Raw genomic sequence first — 18,149 nt, 5'->3', positions numbered from 1 at the left:
GGGGGGAGAGAGCGTGGGAAATTCCCCGATACTGGCCACTTACTACTGAAATCGAATAATTGTTTAGCAGTGTCGCTAGGTATTTCTATTGATTTTTGTTATGCGTGCATTTTGTGATGTACTCATTCTAGAAGAAACCTCGATAGATCAAACCCTGAGTTCGTCCAGAGTCGACTCTACTAATTTTACCGACACTCCCGAATTTAATGATTTGACTTTCTCATATTAAAGTGCAGAATTTATTTACTGACTTCTCCAATTATCTCATAATATACTAATTTCGGGGAAAAATGTAAGAGACACTGATGGAGTGATCTGTTTGAAACCATGCTTCATTGAAAGAACAATAAATTTTTATAGAAAGTATTCATGGGAGACCTATAATTTTATGTTCATCCTTGTCGAGTGGAAAAAGACAGATCGATCGATCTTCAATCTATTTCTTTTGTTTTCCCTACGCCCGAAGTTGCCGCTGATCTTGACATCTCTTGAGGAAAAATTATTCGACAATAAATTGGAAAAAAAGGATTTCCTTAGGATCTGGCACTATAAAAACGTTCCCAGCATTAGGATAGTGTGAATATTTGATTTTTTTTGTGATCCTTCCACGGGCAGTGAATTCGAAGGGTGAAAGTGAGCCTGAATTACTTGTTTTTAATTATTATTGATGAATTAGTTGTTCCTTCATTCCCATTCTTCCTTGTTGTGCATTTGCCGTGAGGCTCTAGTCAAATGCATCAAAAATCTCGTTATGATTATCCAAAATGGTAAAAAAAAAATTCTCTACTCATTCCATAGCTCTTACGATATGGGTGAGCGTGCTCAATACGCAATAGTACTCTGGGCCGGTAATCCGGGTACGGTGACTGTGGTTCAGACGGAGGATATTGGCTATAATAGAAAGAATGAGTTGATGGCAAAATGGGGTGGTCAATATTGGAAAGTACAAAAAATTTTGGAAGAAAGTGGTAAGATTTTTGTTAACATTAAACAGTTCGTTCAAGTTTAAGGTTTTTGAGGAGGACGGGTGCCAGTGAGTCAAATGGTTGAGTGATGAAGGCCGAATCAGGCCTCGTAGCACCTAAATTAAAAAAAAAATAATATTATCAACCCTAAGGAAATGTAGTACACTATGACCTTTCTGTACAACATGTTTAATAGACAAGTCAATAGATTTTCTTTCATTAAGAACTCTTCGGCTGAATTTTCCAAGTTTTCCTTCTTGGGTTTCATTATGATAAACAATTAAAACGTAGGAAATTGAAAATCTATTGATTTTTTCATTAAATATCTTCTATAGGAATAGGAGGAGAAACATTAAAATACCATTAAAATTCTAATAGAATTCCAATAGAAACTTGAAAGAATTTCTGTTGGTTTTTCTATTAATTTTTTTACACACATGATTAATAATGCTTTTGATATATTTATTGAAAGCATGACGATTGTATGTGCCATCAAATTACATGTCTCGGTACTTATGTCAAAATTCTCACAAAGTGTAAACGTGATTGCTCCGAATTCGATAGTAGATTTTCGTTACATGTTACGTATGGGTGTCCCCCTGAGTGTGGAATCCGCTAGGAAATTAATTCGTTCTTTCAGATGACTTACACTATCTGGCAAAAAAGGACTTTTCAGTTAACGGAACACCCTGGAGGGGCAGAGGAAGACCTAAAAAAATAAAAAAACCTAACGACTTTGATACATCGTTACTCTCAGCGGCGGTCCTGAGTGATGACGATAATGTAGTGACCCCCAGGACTCCAACTTATCCTGTAATCGAAGATTCAGACAGTGGGCTTCAAAACAGTCGAGAGCAAAGTGTGATAATCAGAAAAAAGCGGGAGGGCATTGGGAAAATTCCATTCAATGGTGATACAAGGAAATCTAGCAGAGTAAGCCCAACAATTGATGATACCAAAACTCCACTTACATCAAGGAAACGCCCGGCTCGAGTTCAGGATGTCGATGAGACGGACACGGCTGATGACACCGATGTTGAAGACTCTGATGAGGATGGAAGTGAGAAAGAAGAAAGTGTAAAGCTCGATGACGAAGAACAAGCAGAGGACACCGATCATATCGATTCAGCAGAAACCTCAGCAGCATCAACCCCGATTAACGAAAATAGTGAAGATGATGAAGATGATGATATTGAGGACACTACGCTAAGAAATTCTCGAAGACGTGAGGGACTGAATTCGTCAGTCCCTAGAAATGCAACAGCTCCAGCTCGGCCTACAAAGGATGCAGACGTGATAAAGACATGCGGAGGAGCTCTAGATTATCGAAAGTCAGTAAAGTCAGTTACTCAGAAGAACACAGTTCCATCTCAACATCCCAAGGACGCAGGAGCAATAAGGACAAATGAGAAAGTCCAAGCTCACGATGAGTTGATAAACCTTAAGCGATCAGCAAGCATAAGTCACATTTATACTCTATCGGATGGAGAAACTGATGATGAAAATGGTAAGCTCATTTTTCCTACCATTCTTCGATCTTTCAAATCTTTTTCAAATTTTCTAAGTTTTTTTAAACAATTTTTAACCCTTGAAAATTTTTGATTTTCAACGATTTATGGCCCTCAACAATTTTTAACCCTTAATCATTTTCGACACATTCTACCCATTATGGATTGGTGATCCAGCGGCTAATTTTCATTTGTCTTCTCAATTTTGTCACTGCCAAATATACTCATCTTAAAATATTTCCAGAAATTCCAAGGACGACCAAATCTAAACGTAACTTGCTCAGAGATGAAAAGGAGGATAATTTGCTGCCTCCGGCCCGAAGACGTGGACATGAAGTATGTTAGAGAAAAAAAAAGAAACTGACAAAAACTGAACATTGTGTAACTTTTTTATAGATTGAAATTTATCCAAATACTGAAGTGTTCGTGAAGAAGAGATTATTCAGGCATGCCCTCCTGAACAGTGGGAATAAGCCCGGTGATTTTGTGTGTTTACTGATACGGTTCCTCCTTGGCGAAAAATTGAAGGCTATGACAGTACAGGGTGGGAAGAATAAAGACGCGATTCCGAAGTCCGTGTATAATGCTGTGAGATGTAAGTCCAGATGACATTGACGATGAGAAGAGGCCGGTTGTCGATATGAAATTATGTAGAATGGCGTTCATTTTGAGTAAAATATCATATTGATAGAGGCCGTCAGCGGTCTAAATTTATAGCGCTCTAATCTCACAGTTTCACTACCGAGCGGTAGTCTCGTCAAAGGGACGACTGTACCAGGACAGGTTTTTCCCTCAAGTGGGGTTTTCCCTTGTCCCTCGGAAAATGCGTCACAGGGGGTGAAAAATGGGATGGAAACCAATCGGAAAAACCCAAAAGGTTATACGAAAGGAAAAATTTTTTTTCACATATTGATATAGTAAAAAATCAAATTGCTGAAGGCGAGGGGAAAAATATGAGTCGTTTAGATGGGGGTCATGAAAAGTTAGATAAAGATAAGTTAGATCTCTTCTATGTCTAGGGGCAGTCAACAGTCTGGTCCAGAAGGACGATCGATTGGATGAGAAGGATTACAAACGGATTGTCACACAGTTGTGTACAAGAAGTCGATCGAAGAATTTGAAAGAGAAACCCTTAGAAGAGTCAAATAACGGTTTACAACATGCAGGTGTTAATGAAGAACGCACAAATAAGAACTCGGAACCTTCCGAAAGAGCTCAGAAGTCCACTTCACACATGCAAAGGGGTTCGCATTCGGATCAACCGACGATTCCTCCTAAAACAGCTCAGACATCGGAAGTGCAGATACCATACCAGAAGTGCAAAAACCCTTTTTGGAATAAAAAAAAAAGATTGATGCTGCAATGAAAAATATGAACCCAGGCGTTGAGGTCGGTTGCTCGTCATAGGTAGCACTTACAACTGCCATCAATCATGACATTCACACATGATAAAATGAAATTTTTGCTTCCGAAGGGAAGCATTGTAATCCTCCAAATTCAAGTTTTCAGGTTTCTTTGTGAAGATGACTACTTTGGGGGTCAAGAATCAGAATCTGATGTTTTTAGACCCTTTCGGTATATGTGACCAATTCAGTTTTTAGTACGCTTAAAAGTTCCCAGCTTTCTTCTGAACAATGCCTAATTTATGGCCTGCTTATCAATTTTTGACCCTCAACAATTTTTGACTCTCGAACATGTTTGACCCTCAACCATTTTTTACTCTGGACCATTTTTTACTTACATTTTTGATTTATGGCGCTCGACAAGTTTGATCCTCAACAATTTTTCACGCTCAACCATTTTTTGCCCTCGGGAATTTTCGATTTTTGACCATTTTTTTCCCTCAACGATTTTTGGCTCTCAAAAATTCTCGAATGGTGACCATTTTTGACCCTCAACGATTTATGGCCCATGACCATTTTTAATCCTTGACCATTTTCGATACTTAACAATTTTTGACACTTGAACATTTTTGATTCTCAGCCACTTTTGACCTTTACTATCTTCTGATCCTCAACAATTTTTTCCCCGCCACACTTTTTGACCTTTGACAATTTTTGACTCTCAGTTATTTTTGACACTTGACCATTTTATATCTTCAACCACTTTTGGCTCTCACCATCCTTTAAGCTTTAATCATTTTTGACCCTTGAAAATAGATCTTCACCAATTTTTGACCTTTAACAATTTCTAATTTATGAATATTTTCGATCCTCAACTATTGTTGTCCTCAACTATTTTTGACCACTCTAAATTTTTTTCCTTCACCATCTTTTGACCCGAAACCATTCCATCCTTATTTCCATCCATCCATTCTATAGAAGAGTCATATAGAAATCTTATGAGAATGGTATATATGATCAATTAATGCGAAAGTACAATGAGAAGGCAACGTCCCTTCGGAAGCATATTGCTAATTCATTAGCGAAAACATATTTGACACAATCAAAAGCAATTGTCCACTTGTTCATTGTTGTTACTCTGCTGATTCGCTTCCTCGGTTTACTGATTATTTGCAAATATCTTTATTGTACATTTCAGCTTCATTTAAGGAACGGAAGAAATTCAAATAGAGATCCCACCTAAAATTAATCCCATCGATCCAGGCGTGTTAAGAGCCCTTCACTGTGCGCCCTGGAACTCCTGCTCTTCGTGGAGGTCATTGATGTTTCGTGTTTGGGAGACTTCCAATTTGTGGAATTTCGGAGTGTTCGGGTGTAAACGTTCAAGATATTCAAAGTTATTTACTTTATTATCTGAAAATCTTTAGAAGAAAAATTCTAAAATTAAGAGTGTGAGCGTTGGAAAAAGTTGTCATTGTGGGGCTGAAAATTTTGGAGTTGACCTAACCTGATTCAAACCCTTAGAAAAAAATTTCAGGTGACGAAAATTCGAGGTGGGGAAATTTGAATCTGGAAAAATTCGAATGGGGAAAAATTTTGAACTGGGGAAAATCCGAATAGGAATAACCCCCCCCCATATATATGGGCACCGCCCCATATATTGTGACTTTCTCAAGTGTAATTAGTGACTTTATTGACAATTAAAAGTTGACTTTTTGTCATCAACGCCACGCGAGTGTTTTTTTGATCCTCTCCACACTCTCCCGTAATCCACTTAAATCTCGTCCATCGATTAAAAATATCCCTCAAACCAAATCCCGCTTCGAACAAATCGATTGTGAATTACGACATATTTCGTGTCACCAATGATCTGTTTCATTGGTACTATTCCAAAATAGTCAACATTTTTAAAAAAAGGGGTTTGTCCTGTAACGACATTTTTCTTTCATGGTACGTGTGCCACGCCAATAGAAAAAAATGCAATTTTAGTTACTAACAAGCAAAAGAGTAAACAGATCCCTGGATGTGTTTGTTTGTTACTGCTCTCACTAATTCTTAGACGTCATTAAAAACCCTTCGATCGGCTGAATTCAAGCGATTTTCATGTTCGAGCAATAAATGAGGGGTACAATGGGAATAATCAATTTCTGGTTGAAGGGCAAGAAAACAAACCAATCAAAAATAGGTATAAATATAGAGAACTTAAAATATTACTTGTCATGATTGAGGCGAATCGAATATTCTTACTAAAAAATACTTCGAGACAATTGGTAAGTAGTGCATAGGAATAGCAATCGGATCGCAATTTTAATCTATAAGCAAATTACAGACTTATAATTTTCAAGTGATTAGCGTAATATTTCGATTGAAAATTAAATTCATATCATTGTTAAGAAATTCGAGATGTCAATAGTATGCTTTATCAAAATTAAAAATAAATACGATGACAGGTTTTTCGTGTGATTGAACCTTTGCACTTGGGGCATTTTTTTTGAGTAGCGAGGGTAGCTATTAGGCACTCTTCACAAAATATGTGTCCACACTTTGTTGACATAGGTTTACGGGATGCTCTAAGGTCCTCATAACAGACGGGACAGGTAAGAACTGTCGGAGAGCTCTCAACCGAGTCGTTTATTTGGGGTATTAATTGATTGGCATCCTCATCCGAAATTGTATTATCTAAGTCGATAATAGAATTTTCTTCTGTAACTATTGTTGTAGTCCTTGAAGTTGGTGATCTTTTTGGTCTGCCGAGACGTCGTGGTACTGGAGCTTCCCTGTAATTGATAATCGAAATAAATATAAAATAAGCAGTAATGTGAAAGAAGCGACAAATTTCATTCAACGGTTTTTCCTTCTGTATGAGAGTAATGTATTTGATGAAATTTCACTTTTTCGACATTCTCCCGAAATAGTGTAGTATTCCATGGATTATAAAAATATGATGTAAAATCGTGACCAGACTCATTTCCCGCGTCAAAATTCGCGCGACTTAATTTTCATGCAGTCATTTCTGCTTTCAAAGATTCTTCTGTAACAAAATTTCTATGAGCAAAATTGTTCTGTGACCAAATTCCCAAGAAAAAAATTGCGTTACTAAATTTTCGTTAACAATTTCTAGTGACGAAAATTCGAAGGATATGCCGATAGGATTCAAAAGATAGGCAGAACAGTATTGATTGTCGGTGAACTGAAGTGGCTATATTTTGTTTTGGTATTGCTGTTACTCTATTTGAACGTATTTAAGTATATTGTCCAACACGTCTTCAGTTCATACCTGGTGGTGGAACGATAATGCGATTGAAGTTTATTGAATCTGCAAAAGGTGGCAACCTTCTGGTTTTGGATAATTTTGTGTATTACTTGCCAAATGTACTGGTAACGTACACCGACTGAGAAAGATGGTGATTGCTTTTCTAGTATTTTTTGTATCAAGTTGTCGTGAAAATACCCTGCTGAGTCTTTGTCATAGGAATTTTGTTATGCGATTATTATTGTCGATGTTATTATTGTTATGGTAAATTTTTTGCGGTTTTTGTATTATGGGAATTTTGACGTCGGAAATAAATCGGAAACTGCAGAAATATCATGTAAAACAATTTCCAAATATGATGTATATGGACATGTCTATATACGGATAGTGAGTCGAAGATACCCTCTGGTTCTTTTTTTGTTGACAAATTGAAATTTTATTAAACAAATGGGGGGAAAAGTGTTGTGCAAATGATGGCACAACCGACGTAAAATAGTGTAAAACATCGAAATTGATTGTTTCTCAGAACATTTTTTATTCATCGTCTTCATTTTTGTGAAGAAATGCAAAATCTGTTAAACAATTAGGAGAAAAATCGTCTTGGAAATTCATGGTCAGGCGATTGAGATTCGCCTGAAACTTCCAAATTTGTTGATTCCTTATGGAACCTTGTTTTTAAAATGGCATCATCTTAACAAATTAAACAATCGGTAAATAATTACGGGAAAATTGTGTCACATTAAATTTCAATTTAAATTAGGCCCAACTGACTGAGAACAGTGTCGAAAATCGAGATTTGTGGGTCCCTTGGAGGTATAAAATTCAACCCTATTATTCCAAAGTCATTACCCGATTTCCAAGACTGACCGGCAGGGGCAACAGAAAGGTCTCTACACGTATATTTAATAATTATGTAATTATGTAATTATGTAGAATTTTATAGGTGCAGATCGACTCAGAATCACGCCTGAAAAATGGGGTTGAATTTGATAGCTAGAGATCGATTCAGAATCACCCCTGAGTCGATCTGTACCTGTCAAATTCACCCCCATTTTTCAAACCATCACTACCCCATCCCCAACCTGGTCGGAGGGAGGTAAAAAAAATGTCTCCATAGACATTAATCCATTCAAGCGATGATTAGACGCAGTGGCGAGGCCAAATGCGTGCATTAGAGAGAAATGAGAATGGGAGGTTTAACTCAGTGCAGTAGAAAAAATTAGGGATCGCAGATAGAATGAACGTAGCACGTTGAAATGGGGGTTGACGACTGGATGAAATGGGGGTGATGGTGGAATGAATGCATGCAAGAAACTGAGTGGTTGAAGGTGGACTGAGTGTGTCAGGACAAAATGGGGATTGATGATGGGCTCACTGCATGGGGGAAACTAAGAGGTTGAGGGTGAAATGAATGCATTGGGAAAAAATGAGGGGTTGAGGGTCAGATGAGTGTGTCAGGGTCTAGTGCGGGGTGATGGTGGAGTGAGGACATAGGGGAAAAAAGGAGTTGAGGGTCGCTGACTGTGTCAGTGTCAAATAGGGATTGGTGGTGGGGTGAGCACATGGGAGAAACTGAGGGTTTGAAGATGAGATATTCGTTTACAAAAAATTGGATTTTGAGGGTGGGATGAGCAGAGTGAAGTGTCAGGGTGAAGTGGTGGTTGATGCAGGAATGAATGCATGAGAAAAATGATGGGTGACGATCGGATGAGTGAATCAGGGTGAATGGTGGTTGGAGGAGCGTTAAGTACATGAGGAAAAATGAGAATCTGAGAATCGTTACTGTAGGTGGAAAAACAGGGTCGAAAATGATAGGTACAGATCGGCTCAGAATCATCTCCAGAGTCGATTTACCCACATCTGTAAATGTATTTTTTTACTCCTTTTGCCACCTTGAAAAAGGGCTGGTGAGGGTGGAAATATATATATACATATGATAGGCACAAATCGATGGAAAATCATCCCCTGAATCGATTTACATACACTTGTAGTAATAGTTTTTTTTAGCTGGTCGGCCATTTTGGAAATGGCTTAATGGGGGTGAAAAATGAGGGTCGAAAGTGATAGGCACAAATCGATTGAGAATCATCCCCTGAATCAATTTACACATACATGTAGAAATCTTTTTGTTAACCCCGGCGGCAATCTTAGAAATGGGTTAGTGAGGGTGTAAAATATTGCTACACAAAATATTATCGGACAAAATATTACTAGACAAAATATTGCTGGACATCATAGACTAAATACTACCGGAAAAAATCTCGAACGTCCCTCAACGTGCTCTATAAACGAGACGACAGGGACAAGATTGAGCGCCAATCGGGTGCGTCCACAGGTGGCGGATAGAGGAACGGCCGACGGAGAAGTGGGGCAGGTTAAGGGCTGGAAACATAGAGATATGGGACTGGCCATATACTCGCCTGCCCTGCCGAATTGACGGTTAGTGTGAGCTATAAGGGAATTGAAGGGCCTAAAAACCTGGAAGGAACCGAAGGCTGCGCCGCAGACCAACTCCCCAAGCCAAGGTGGAAGTGATTCGTGCCGAAGGCTGAATGGCACTGGGGTTACAGTGTTGCTAACGAGACCGTTGGGGCACCAGGCCGCACCCCACCGTACTTAGGCCTTACCCCAGCATCCCGGCTCTGCTGGGGCCGACCTTTACTTCCGAGGATACTCGTGGGAACTATATGGACTCTCCCATTAATATTAATTTCACCAACGCCAAGGACAGGGCCCTCACAGAGGGAACGTCTGAGGCTTTACAGATCGTCCAGGCCGTCACAGTCTCTGATGCTCCGACGGGGGCACAGGACACAATGGAAGTGGAGACGCTGAAGGTGACTCCTCTTACGGAGGAAGTCGCCAAAGGCGGACCCACAGACCCAAAAAAAACGGAAAGGTCGCACAGGTGCGGAGAAGCGCAGGGCCCGCAAGGCCAGAATGGCAACAGAGGACTTGCGGGAACAGTGCTCTCCCACCAAATCGGGGACAGCCAGAGGCGGAGAGGAACGGGGAAATGGGTCCAAAAGACCCAGATCTGATGGAGCCACTCCGCCTGAAGAGGCTGCGACCCGAAAAAAGCAAAGGGTGAGGGCTGGCCTTGGAGCCACCTCGTTTGGGATGGCGGCGAGGGGTGGCGGCAGGGTAGCAATTATACCAAGCGGCTACCCTGAGCCATCCCTGACTGAGGCACAGGCCAACCTCGTCCAGGAGAAGTTGGAGGAACTCATCTTCGGGGGTGATGTCGGGGGCGCGGTACCCAAGTTAGCAAAAAGTCGAAGTTAGAAAAAGTCGAAGGAGCGGGAACCAGCACCCGCAAGGACTGCGGGACCAACGGTCGACCCGCACGACCAAAGGGCCACTAAGGGGACGGGTAGGAGCGAGGGGACCGCTGAGACCCTTAAAAATCCAGTGGTCCCCCCGACACCCGGAACATCGACCCCGGGGGGGGATGTACGCGGGGACCCGGCGAGAGCCTTGGGGACCCCGCCAATCCCTCAACTGGGGAAGAGAAGAGGGCGCTCCAAGGGACAGGGAGGAAGGCCTGCACTGGCGCGGGGGGGCCCGGCGGGGGCTGCGGGAGGATCTCAACTGACACTCTTGTGGGCCCTGACGGGTACCCCTGGCCGGGACAGGCCAGAGAAGGGCGGCCCTGGCACGCCCAGTAGATCGGAGGGGAACCTTAACCCCAAATAAGGGAGCCTCGATGACCTCTGGTCATACATGGCGGGGAGCGGATAACAAGGTGGGGGTGGTCAGTGCCCCAACCCTTGTCCAATGCTCCCAGATAAACCTGCAACACTGCAAAGCGGCGACGGCTCTCTTGAGTCGCAGCCTAGTGGTGGAGCAGACAGACATATGCCTCATCCAAAAACCCTGGGTGACAGGGGGCATGGTAAGAGGACTTGACCTCAGGGGCAATGAGCTTTTCTTCGCACAGGGGGAACCAGGACCCAGGACTTGCATCTCCGTTAAAAGAGCTTGTAATGCCAGGAGAATGGTAAACTTCTGTCACAGGGACCTTGTCGCGGTGACGGTGGGCCTGCGGGGGGAGAGCGAATACGAAGACATTGTCTTCTGCTCTGCCTACTTTCCGTTTGACTCGGCGTTGCCGCCGCCCATGGGGGAACTGAGGAAGCTGGTTCGCTACTGTAAAAGCAATGGGCTGCCACTCATCGTGGGCTGCGACGCAAACGCGCAGAACGTGGTTTGGGGCAGTGAGAACAACAACGCCAGAGGCATATCCCTCTTGGAATACCTGGCAGACGTGGACCTGGAGATCCTAAACAGGGGATCCAGTCCCACGTTCGTCACTTCTCGCTGCCAATGTGTCATCGCCATTACGTTGTGTGACAGGAGGCTAGCGAAACGGTGCGTTGACTGGAGGGTGGACCGGGAGGACACACCATCCGATCACAGACGCATCAAATTCAGCATTGAAGGCAGAGTCGGGAAGGTGCAGGGTCCCGCACGCAGGAACCCCAGGACTACCGACTGGGCCTCTTTTAAAGAGGAGCTGGAGGCAAGGTTGGGGGAACGGCGGTTGAGGCCCTGCAATGTGCGCAGATTAGAGGATGAAGTGGACACAATCTACGACGCCCTGATCGGCGCCTTCCACAAGGCATGCCAGATAAAGGCGAGCAGGCAGGGGAAAAAAGTGGCATGGTGGAGCCGTGAACTGAACAGACTCAGAGTGCTGTCCAGGAGACTCTGGAACCATGCCTACAGAACAAAGAGCCATGAGGACTGGACTCAGTACAGAAATGCGCAGAGGGAGTACAAAAGACCCATCAAAAAATCAAAGGAAACCGCCTGGAAGGAATTCTGTGATCACCTGGAGGCCCTACCACAGGTAGCCAGGCTTCGCAGGGTCTTTTCAGGGGGACCAACGCAAGGGCTGGGGGAGATCATACTTCCTAACGGGGAGATCATCACACAGCCCAGCGACATCCTGGAACATCTGATACAAGTGCACTTCCCGGACTCTAACTTACAGAGGGGGGACTCGCGCACGGGGACGGTTCTGGAGCAAACAGAGAGGGGTGGCCCGTACTGGCGCCTAGCCTCAGAAATAATTACGTTGGAGGGCCTGAGATGGGCTGTGGACTCCTTCGACATGTATAAGAGCCCAGGCCCCGACGGGATATATCCGGCGCTCTTACAGAAGGGAGCTCCGCAGCTCCTGCACAGGCTGCTGCCAACACTAAGAGCAAGTCTTGCTCTTGGGCATGTGCGCTATAAATGGCGGGAGGTCAGAGTTGCTTTTATCCCCAAACCGGGCAAGTGCAGGTATGACAACGCCAAATCCTTCAGGCCTATCAGTCTGAGCTCTTTCCTCTTGAAAACACTGGAGATGCTCGTTGACAGGCACATCAAAATGGGAGCTCTGAGGACCAATCCGATCAGCCTCTCTCAGCACGCGTACCAGGTCGGCAGGTCAGCGGAGACTGCCCCGCACCGCCTGGTGGGCAAGATCGAAGGCGCTAAAGCAAGAAAGGAAGCCACGCTCAGTGTCTTCATTGATATCGAGTGGGCTTTTGACAACACTTCCTTCAGCACCATGGAGAAAGCAGCAGCATCGTTCGGCATCGAACAGCCCATCATCAGATGGATAGCTGCTATGCTCCGAACAAGAACGGTCTCCTCCTCCCTGGGCGACAGCACGGTCAGGGCGCTCGCGGGAAGGGGCTGCCCGCAAGGGGGGGGGGGGTTATCTCTCCCCTGTGGTGGCTCCTTGTTGTGAACGGGCTCCTGGCTGGGCTGCAAGAGCTAGGGGTGGAGGCGATAGGGTATGCAGACGACGTAGCGCTGCTTGTGTCCAGTAAGGACGGCGGCACGCTATCTTTTAAAATGCAAAAGGCACTAGATCACGTACAGCGATGGTGCACATCGAATGGCCTCAAGGTTAACCCCGGAAAGACCGAGATGGTGCTCTACACTGACAAGAGGAAATTGGTGGTCAAACCCCCCTCTATCTATAACACAGTACTGAACTTCTCAAAGGACGTAAAGTACCTGGGTCTATGGATCGACAGAAGACTCAGCTGGAAAAAGCACATCAACATGCAAACCAGCAAATTCATAGGGACATACTGGGCCTGCAGAAGGATGTTTGGAAGCACGTGGGGGCTAAGACCCAAGGTCGTAAGATCTATACAGCCATCATGCTCCCACAACTAACCTATGCAGCTGTTGCATGGTGGCCGACCATGAACAAGGCCTGCCACAGGAAAACGGTGGACAGACTGGGGAGGCTTGCTCTGCTGGGAATTTCGGGGGCGCTTAGAACGACTCCCACCTCGGCATTGGAGGGGCTACTCTTCATGCAGCCGCCACACCTCATCATAAGAGATGTGGCGCTGTCAACAGCAGCCAGGCTGAAACTAACTGGCACCTGGAGGGAAGCCAAGAAGGAACATGCTTCGCTCCTTACGGAGGACAGGGTGCTCCTTGGCTCGCTGTCCAAAGGGGGAGACGCATGCAGAACTAAATGGCACCCTCACAAGAGGTTCAAAGTCAACCTAGGCACTGTGGACACACAGGCCTGGGTGGACTCTAAATGGTCGCCACCTCACGGGCTGGTCTGGTACACGGACGGCTCCAAGAGGTGCGTCCGAGCGGGAGCAGGAGTGTGGTCCAATCAACCCTCCGTTGAGAAGGCCCTTGGACTGGACCCACACGCCACCCCGCTTCAAACAGAATTAGCTGCCTTGAGAGCCTGCGCCAGGATCATACTGGCCAGGCAGGACAAGGGCAAGGTAATACACATCTACTCGGATAGCAGGCGGGCACTAGGGGCCCTACTTAAACACGAGAGTGGCTCCAGGTTGGTAAACGACTGCATAGGGTTGATGGACAAAGTTGCAACCTGCAACAAATTAAAGGTGTCCAGGATACCAGGCCAAGCCGGCATACTTGGCAACGAAAAAGCCGATATACTGGCCAAACAAGGATGTCAGACAATGAAGCCGGGGGATCAAGACCACGTTGGCGTTCATTCAGACTATATACAGGAAACAATCCAGAAGCTCGCGGACACGGGAGTGGTGGAGAGATGGAACTCAGGGATGGGCGCCAGACACACCAGATCCCTTCTCCGCGAACCCTCCAGGAAACTGGCTGACGAACTCGTGTCCTTGAGCAGGGTTAAGCTGCGAGCCCTTTTAGGGCTTATTACGGGACACTGGCCGTTAGCTGCCTACCTGGCGAGAATCGGAAGTGAGATGACCCTCTTTGCCCGAGATGCGGTTTGGTGGAAGAGGACCCCCACCATCTCAGTACAAAATGCAGTGGTCTTCATGAACTCCGTTTGGATATCTTTGAGACCACCTCCCTTGAAGATCTTTACGTCGACAGGGACGGCTTCAAGGGACTCTACGAATTCGCACGTGGGGCACAGATGCTGACATCTCTCGACTAGACGGCTGCCCCAGGCAGAGCGCAAAATGGCGGCAAGGCTAATTGTGCACTCCTCCTCTCGAGGGCCGTCTATAGTCAGTAAGTCAATAAGTCAATATAATACTGGAAAAAATATTACTGGAAATATTATTATCACATAACAATATTGCAACATATAACATATTTTGACTTTCAACATGGAAGTACAGTGCATTTTTCAAGCAAATGAGATACAAAGGCAAACCGAAATTACAAGTGCATAAAGACGAGCGTCATAATCCAAATATCTCTTCCGTTTCCTGGTAGATACAGAGCGACCAGATGTGAACTGTTCCCGCAGAATTTCTGACAATCCTTGCTCAACTTTTAAAGCCTCCATAAATCGCCCCAATTGCTCATGACTTCTGCCTACACGATTAAGTTGTTCGTCCTGGGCTCATGATTGACGATAGAATAATAACAGTTCCATAACCATATAGCAAATGTGGCACTCAGTAGCCCATTTCGACACTCAACCCCAATCTATGTCTTCATGAAGTACTTGAGGATTTCCTTGATATCTTCAGGATGATTGCAATAATATTCACACGACGTTAAACAAATAAATTACCGCTCAACATGACCACGAGGAATAAATGACGGGGCAATTAACATTTTAACATGAAGAGGAAACTCATCATCGCCATTGTAGCTTGCCCTTAATCCAAAATCACTCAAGGCGCGAATCACACATTGAGTGAAGTGGAAAAAAGCCACGAAGATGTACATCAGAGAACAATGCTTTAGCAGCACCAATGAAGCGATCCTCATAATCCGTGATAAACAATTCTGGCTCCAAACTGCCGTTAGCCATATCAATAAGACACTTCAACAGTCGTCGGTATATACTTTGTCTTTTAGAGGGAAGTAATCCGTACACGAATGACACCGATTTGAATTTATGCTCTCCAACATTGTCAGCATCTCTCATCACACCATCATGGATGGTGCAGAGCTGAATGAATATATTTGGAATTAAAGAAAACGGGCCGGCGGATATCCAAATACGGCAGGAACCCAGTCTCCGCAAATTCCCCACGGTACCAAAAACAACAAATCGACTCTTACGACCACCGCTACCGTATAATAAGACATTATCCCTTCTCGAGGTCAACTGGAATTCATTTGGTGTAATTCACTCGACGATGGGGGTATCAATAATTGTGGATTATGTTTACGATGCACCCGTTTTACATTTTTCCCCATAGCTGCAATACTAGGTAATTCCGCAGCAGTGCTTGTCGATGCTCCAACAATAGACTTGCCAACAGCAACATTGGGAGACTTCTTATTACCCTTCGCACCTTTCTTTATATTCTTTAGAATCTTTTCCACGTTAATCCGCGCAGGATTTGCCGGATGAGAATGCTCACCGAGAGACAAAAGAACTTCTATAATGAACACCAATGAATATAATATACAACATAGAATCGTTGAGAAAAACGAAACGGAATTAAATCTTACCAGTTTTAACATCCGACGTTGTTTGTGCATAACCATTGCACTTCTGGATGGAGTAATATTGCACACACCTCTAAGTCACTGTTTTCGTCTGAGGGGGGACTCACAGCTTATTGAATAAATAATTATTATGATGCAATAATTTTTTTCCCTTTTGGCTTGAAACAAAATGCAGGCGCATGCTGAGACCTCATTCCCACTCATTCCAATCGACAACTGAACCGAGGAACAAAGATGAACGTATACGCGATAATAACTTTATTACCGACAATAAGTCAAAAATCAATATATTATTTGAAATTTCGGCATACGAGGCAAGGACCATCCAACTACCTTATAATTACGCATTGACCATATATCTCAATAATTTTTGGGGAGTATTATTATGTTCGCATGAAATTTGACCTAATAATATTATTAAGAAATAATATTTATGATAATAATATATCACCTGGTAATAATTATGGCTATCTAAATAATATAATATTAATATTATAATAATATAATATGATATCATAATATTATATCTACATAATATTTTTCATAATATTCTGTCCAATAATATTGCATTCCTGTAATAGTTAGGGGCGATACCTGCCTAGATACCTGCCTACAATTGGAAGCTATAATGTTAATTTGCTAATCAGCCGGTTTGGCACCCTTAAAATGGGGTTGTAGGGTAGGAAAATTATGTCGATATTTACAGGAACAGTTTGATTGATGACAGCCTCCTCAATTGATCTACACACTCCTATAAAGAGATCCTGCAACGGAGGCGAGGCGAAGGAGTCTTGAAAGGATTCCAAAGGTGAGTGACTGGGTCAACCGACAGCATGGTCAACTTCTTATCTCATACAGCTACTCTATGGACATGGGTTTTCCCGGGGGTATCTCCATGGCTTCACTCATGAAGATTCTCCGATTTGCGCGACTTACCCCGAAAAACGCCCGAGAAGCTGGGAGGGCATAAATTCACCAATTGAATAAAAATTGCCGCCATCCGGGCCTTAATTGATTTTCGCTGTGATGAAAACATATTTCCAAATAATAATTAGGTTTTCAGTGGTATTTCCAAATTATTTTTCATTGATTAAGGTGGTTTTTATTAAATTTGGGTAATTGTTCGCCAAATATACAGTTCAGTATAGTTTTTTTATTACTAACTAATAAGCCATTTGCATCCAAATTATGGAAATAGTTTTCTAAATGTTTTCAAATTGATTCCCATGGATTAATATACAGGGTGTAACATAATAAGTGTAATACCTCCCGACCATGAGTTCAGGGACCCCTCCGGAACACTAGGAAAATAGGAAAAAACAAATTTACTCGACCTATTTTAAATAATTAAGAATTAACGAGGATCAATGAGAGGGCTGAGTTATGGCGCGTAAGGTCAGTGGTAGAAGTCGACTGAGATATGACAAGAGCGTTTGAGAGACGTCGGGAAATGAGAGAGATAGTTGAGTACCACTGATCTGCCGTGAATTTTGGGCCGACACGCATATAGCATAGACTCTGAGAGCAAGTCGTGCTCCCGACCTCTATTAGTGCGTAACAAAGGGTAGACGAAAGCTTATTGCGTCGCGTGATGGGCCTTTATGACCCAGATCGTAAAGGCCCTTCTCCTCCGCTGAGATCAACCGAAGTGGGGGTGACGCTTAAGAAAAGGAAAAGAGGAGAAATGAGACTCAAGTAAAGGAAAAGCAGCGAAATAAGTCGATCAGAAAAATTTCAATTTTTTTTCATGTGTGCATAAAAAATAATCAGATGCGCGACAAGTTTTACCCTTCCGGAGGATAAATTCTTGCCAGATGCTTCATGGGATAGTCCCCACCTTAGTATCTGTGAAGCCCCCACTACTGCCCCCACTATGCTAGTACTAAGACCCTTATTATTGAAATGGTTGTAAACTTTATTGGATTTCTAATTCGAGTTTATGGCTCTGCTCCGAGCTACCTGGAGATTGCCCATACCTGCTCTATGCCAGGGCCCGGCAACCTTCAGGTAGTCGGGAGCCAGCCTATTACAAGGGTCGAGATATCCTTTGATCCTAATAGCTACCCAATTAGGCAACCATTGTGTGCGAATAAGTTCTAGTGGCGACGCTATTTCCATCAGCCGCGTAGAGCGGCGTGCCAGTGAAACAAAAATGGCCGACTCGCCAGAATTGGCGCGAAAT

General features: G+C 43.6%; 1 protein-coding gene across 2 annotated transcripts in view; it reads right to left on the bottom strand.

Annotated features, from left to right (window-relative positions):
- Positions 1 to 6,091: 6,091 nt before the first annotated feature.
- LOC105272478 (E3 ubiquitin-protein ligase RNF4) overlaps positions 6,092 to 18,149 on the bottom strand; it is a 111,599-nt gene continuing 99,541 nt past the window's right edge. For both annotated transcript variants that reach the window (XM_011314630.1, XM_011314629.1), the window contains exon 3: positions 6,092 to 6,593. In XM_011314630.1, coding sequence (XP_011312932.1) covers positions 6,245 to 6,593 — 349 coding nt within the window. In that variant the 3' untranslated portion in view covers positions 6,092 to 6,244. The remainder of the gene's footprint in view (positions 6,594 to 18,149) is intronic.

This window comes from Fopius arisanus, unplaced genomic scaffold (genome assembly GCF_000806365.1).
Source record: "Fopius arisanus strain USDA-PBARC FA_bdor unplaced genomic scaffold, ASM80636v1 scaffold00189, whole genome shotgun sequence".
NCBI classification, from domain to species: domain Eukaryota; kingdom Metazoa; phylum Arthropoda; class Insecta; order Hymenoptera; family Braconidae; genus Fopius; species Fopius arisanus.
Note: the sequence above shows the minus strand (reverse complement) of the source record. Positions and strands in the feature narration are given on the sequence as shown.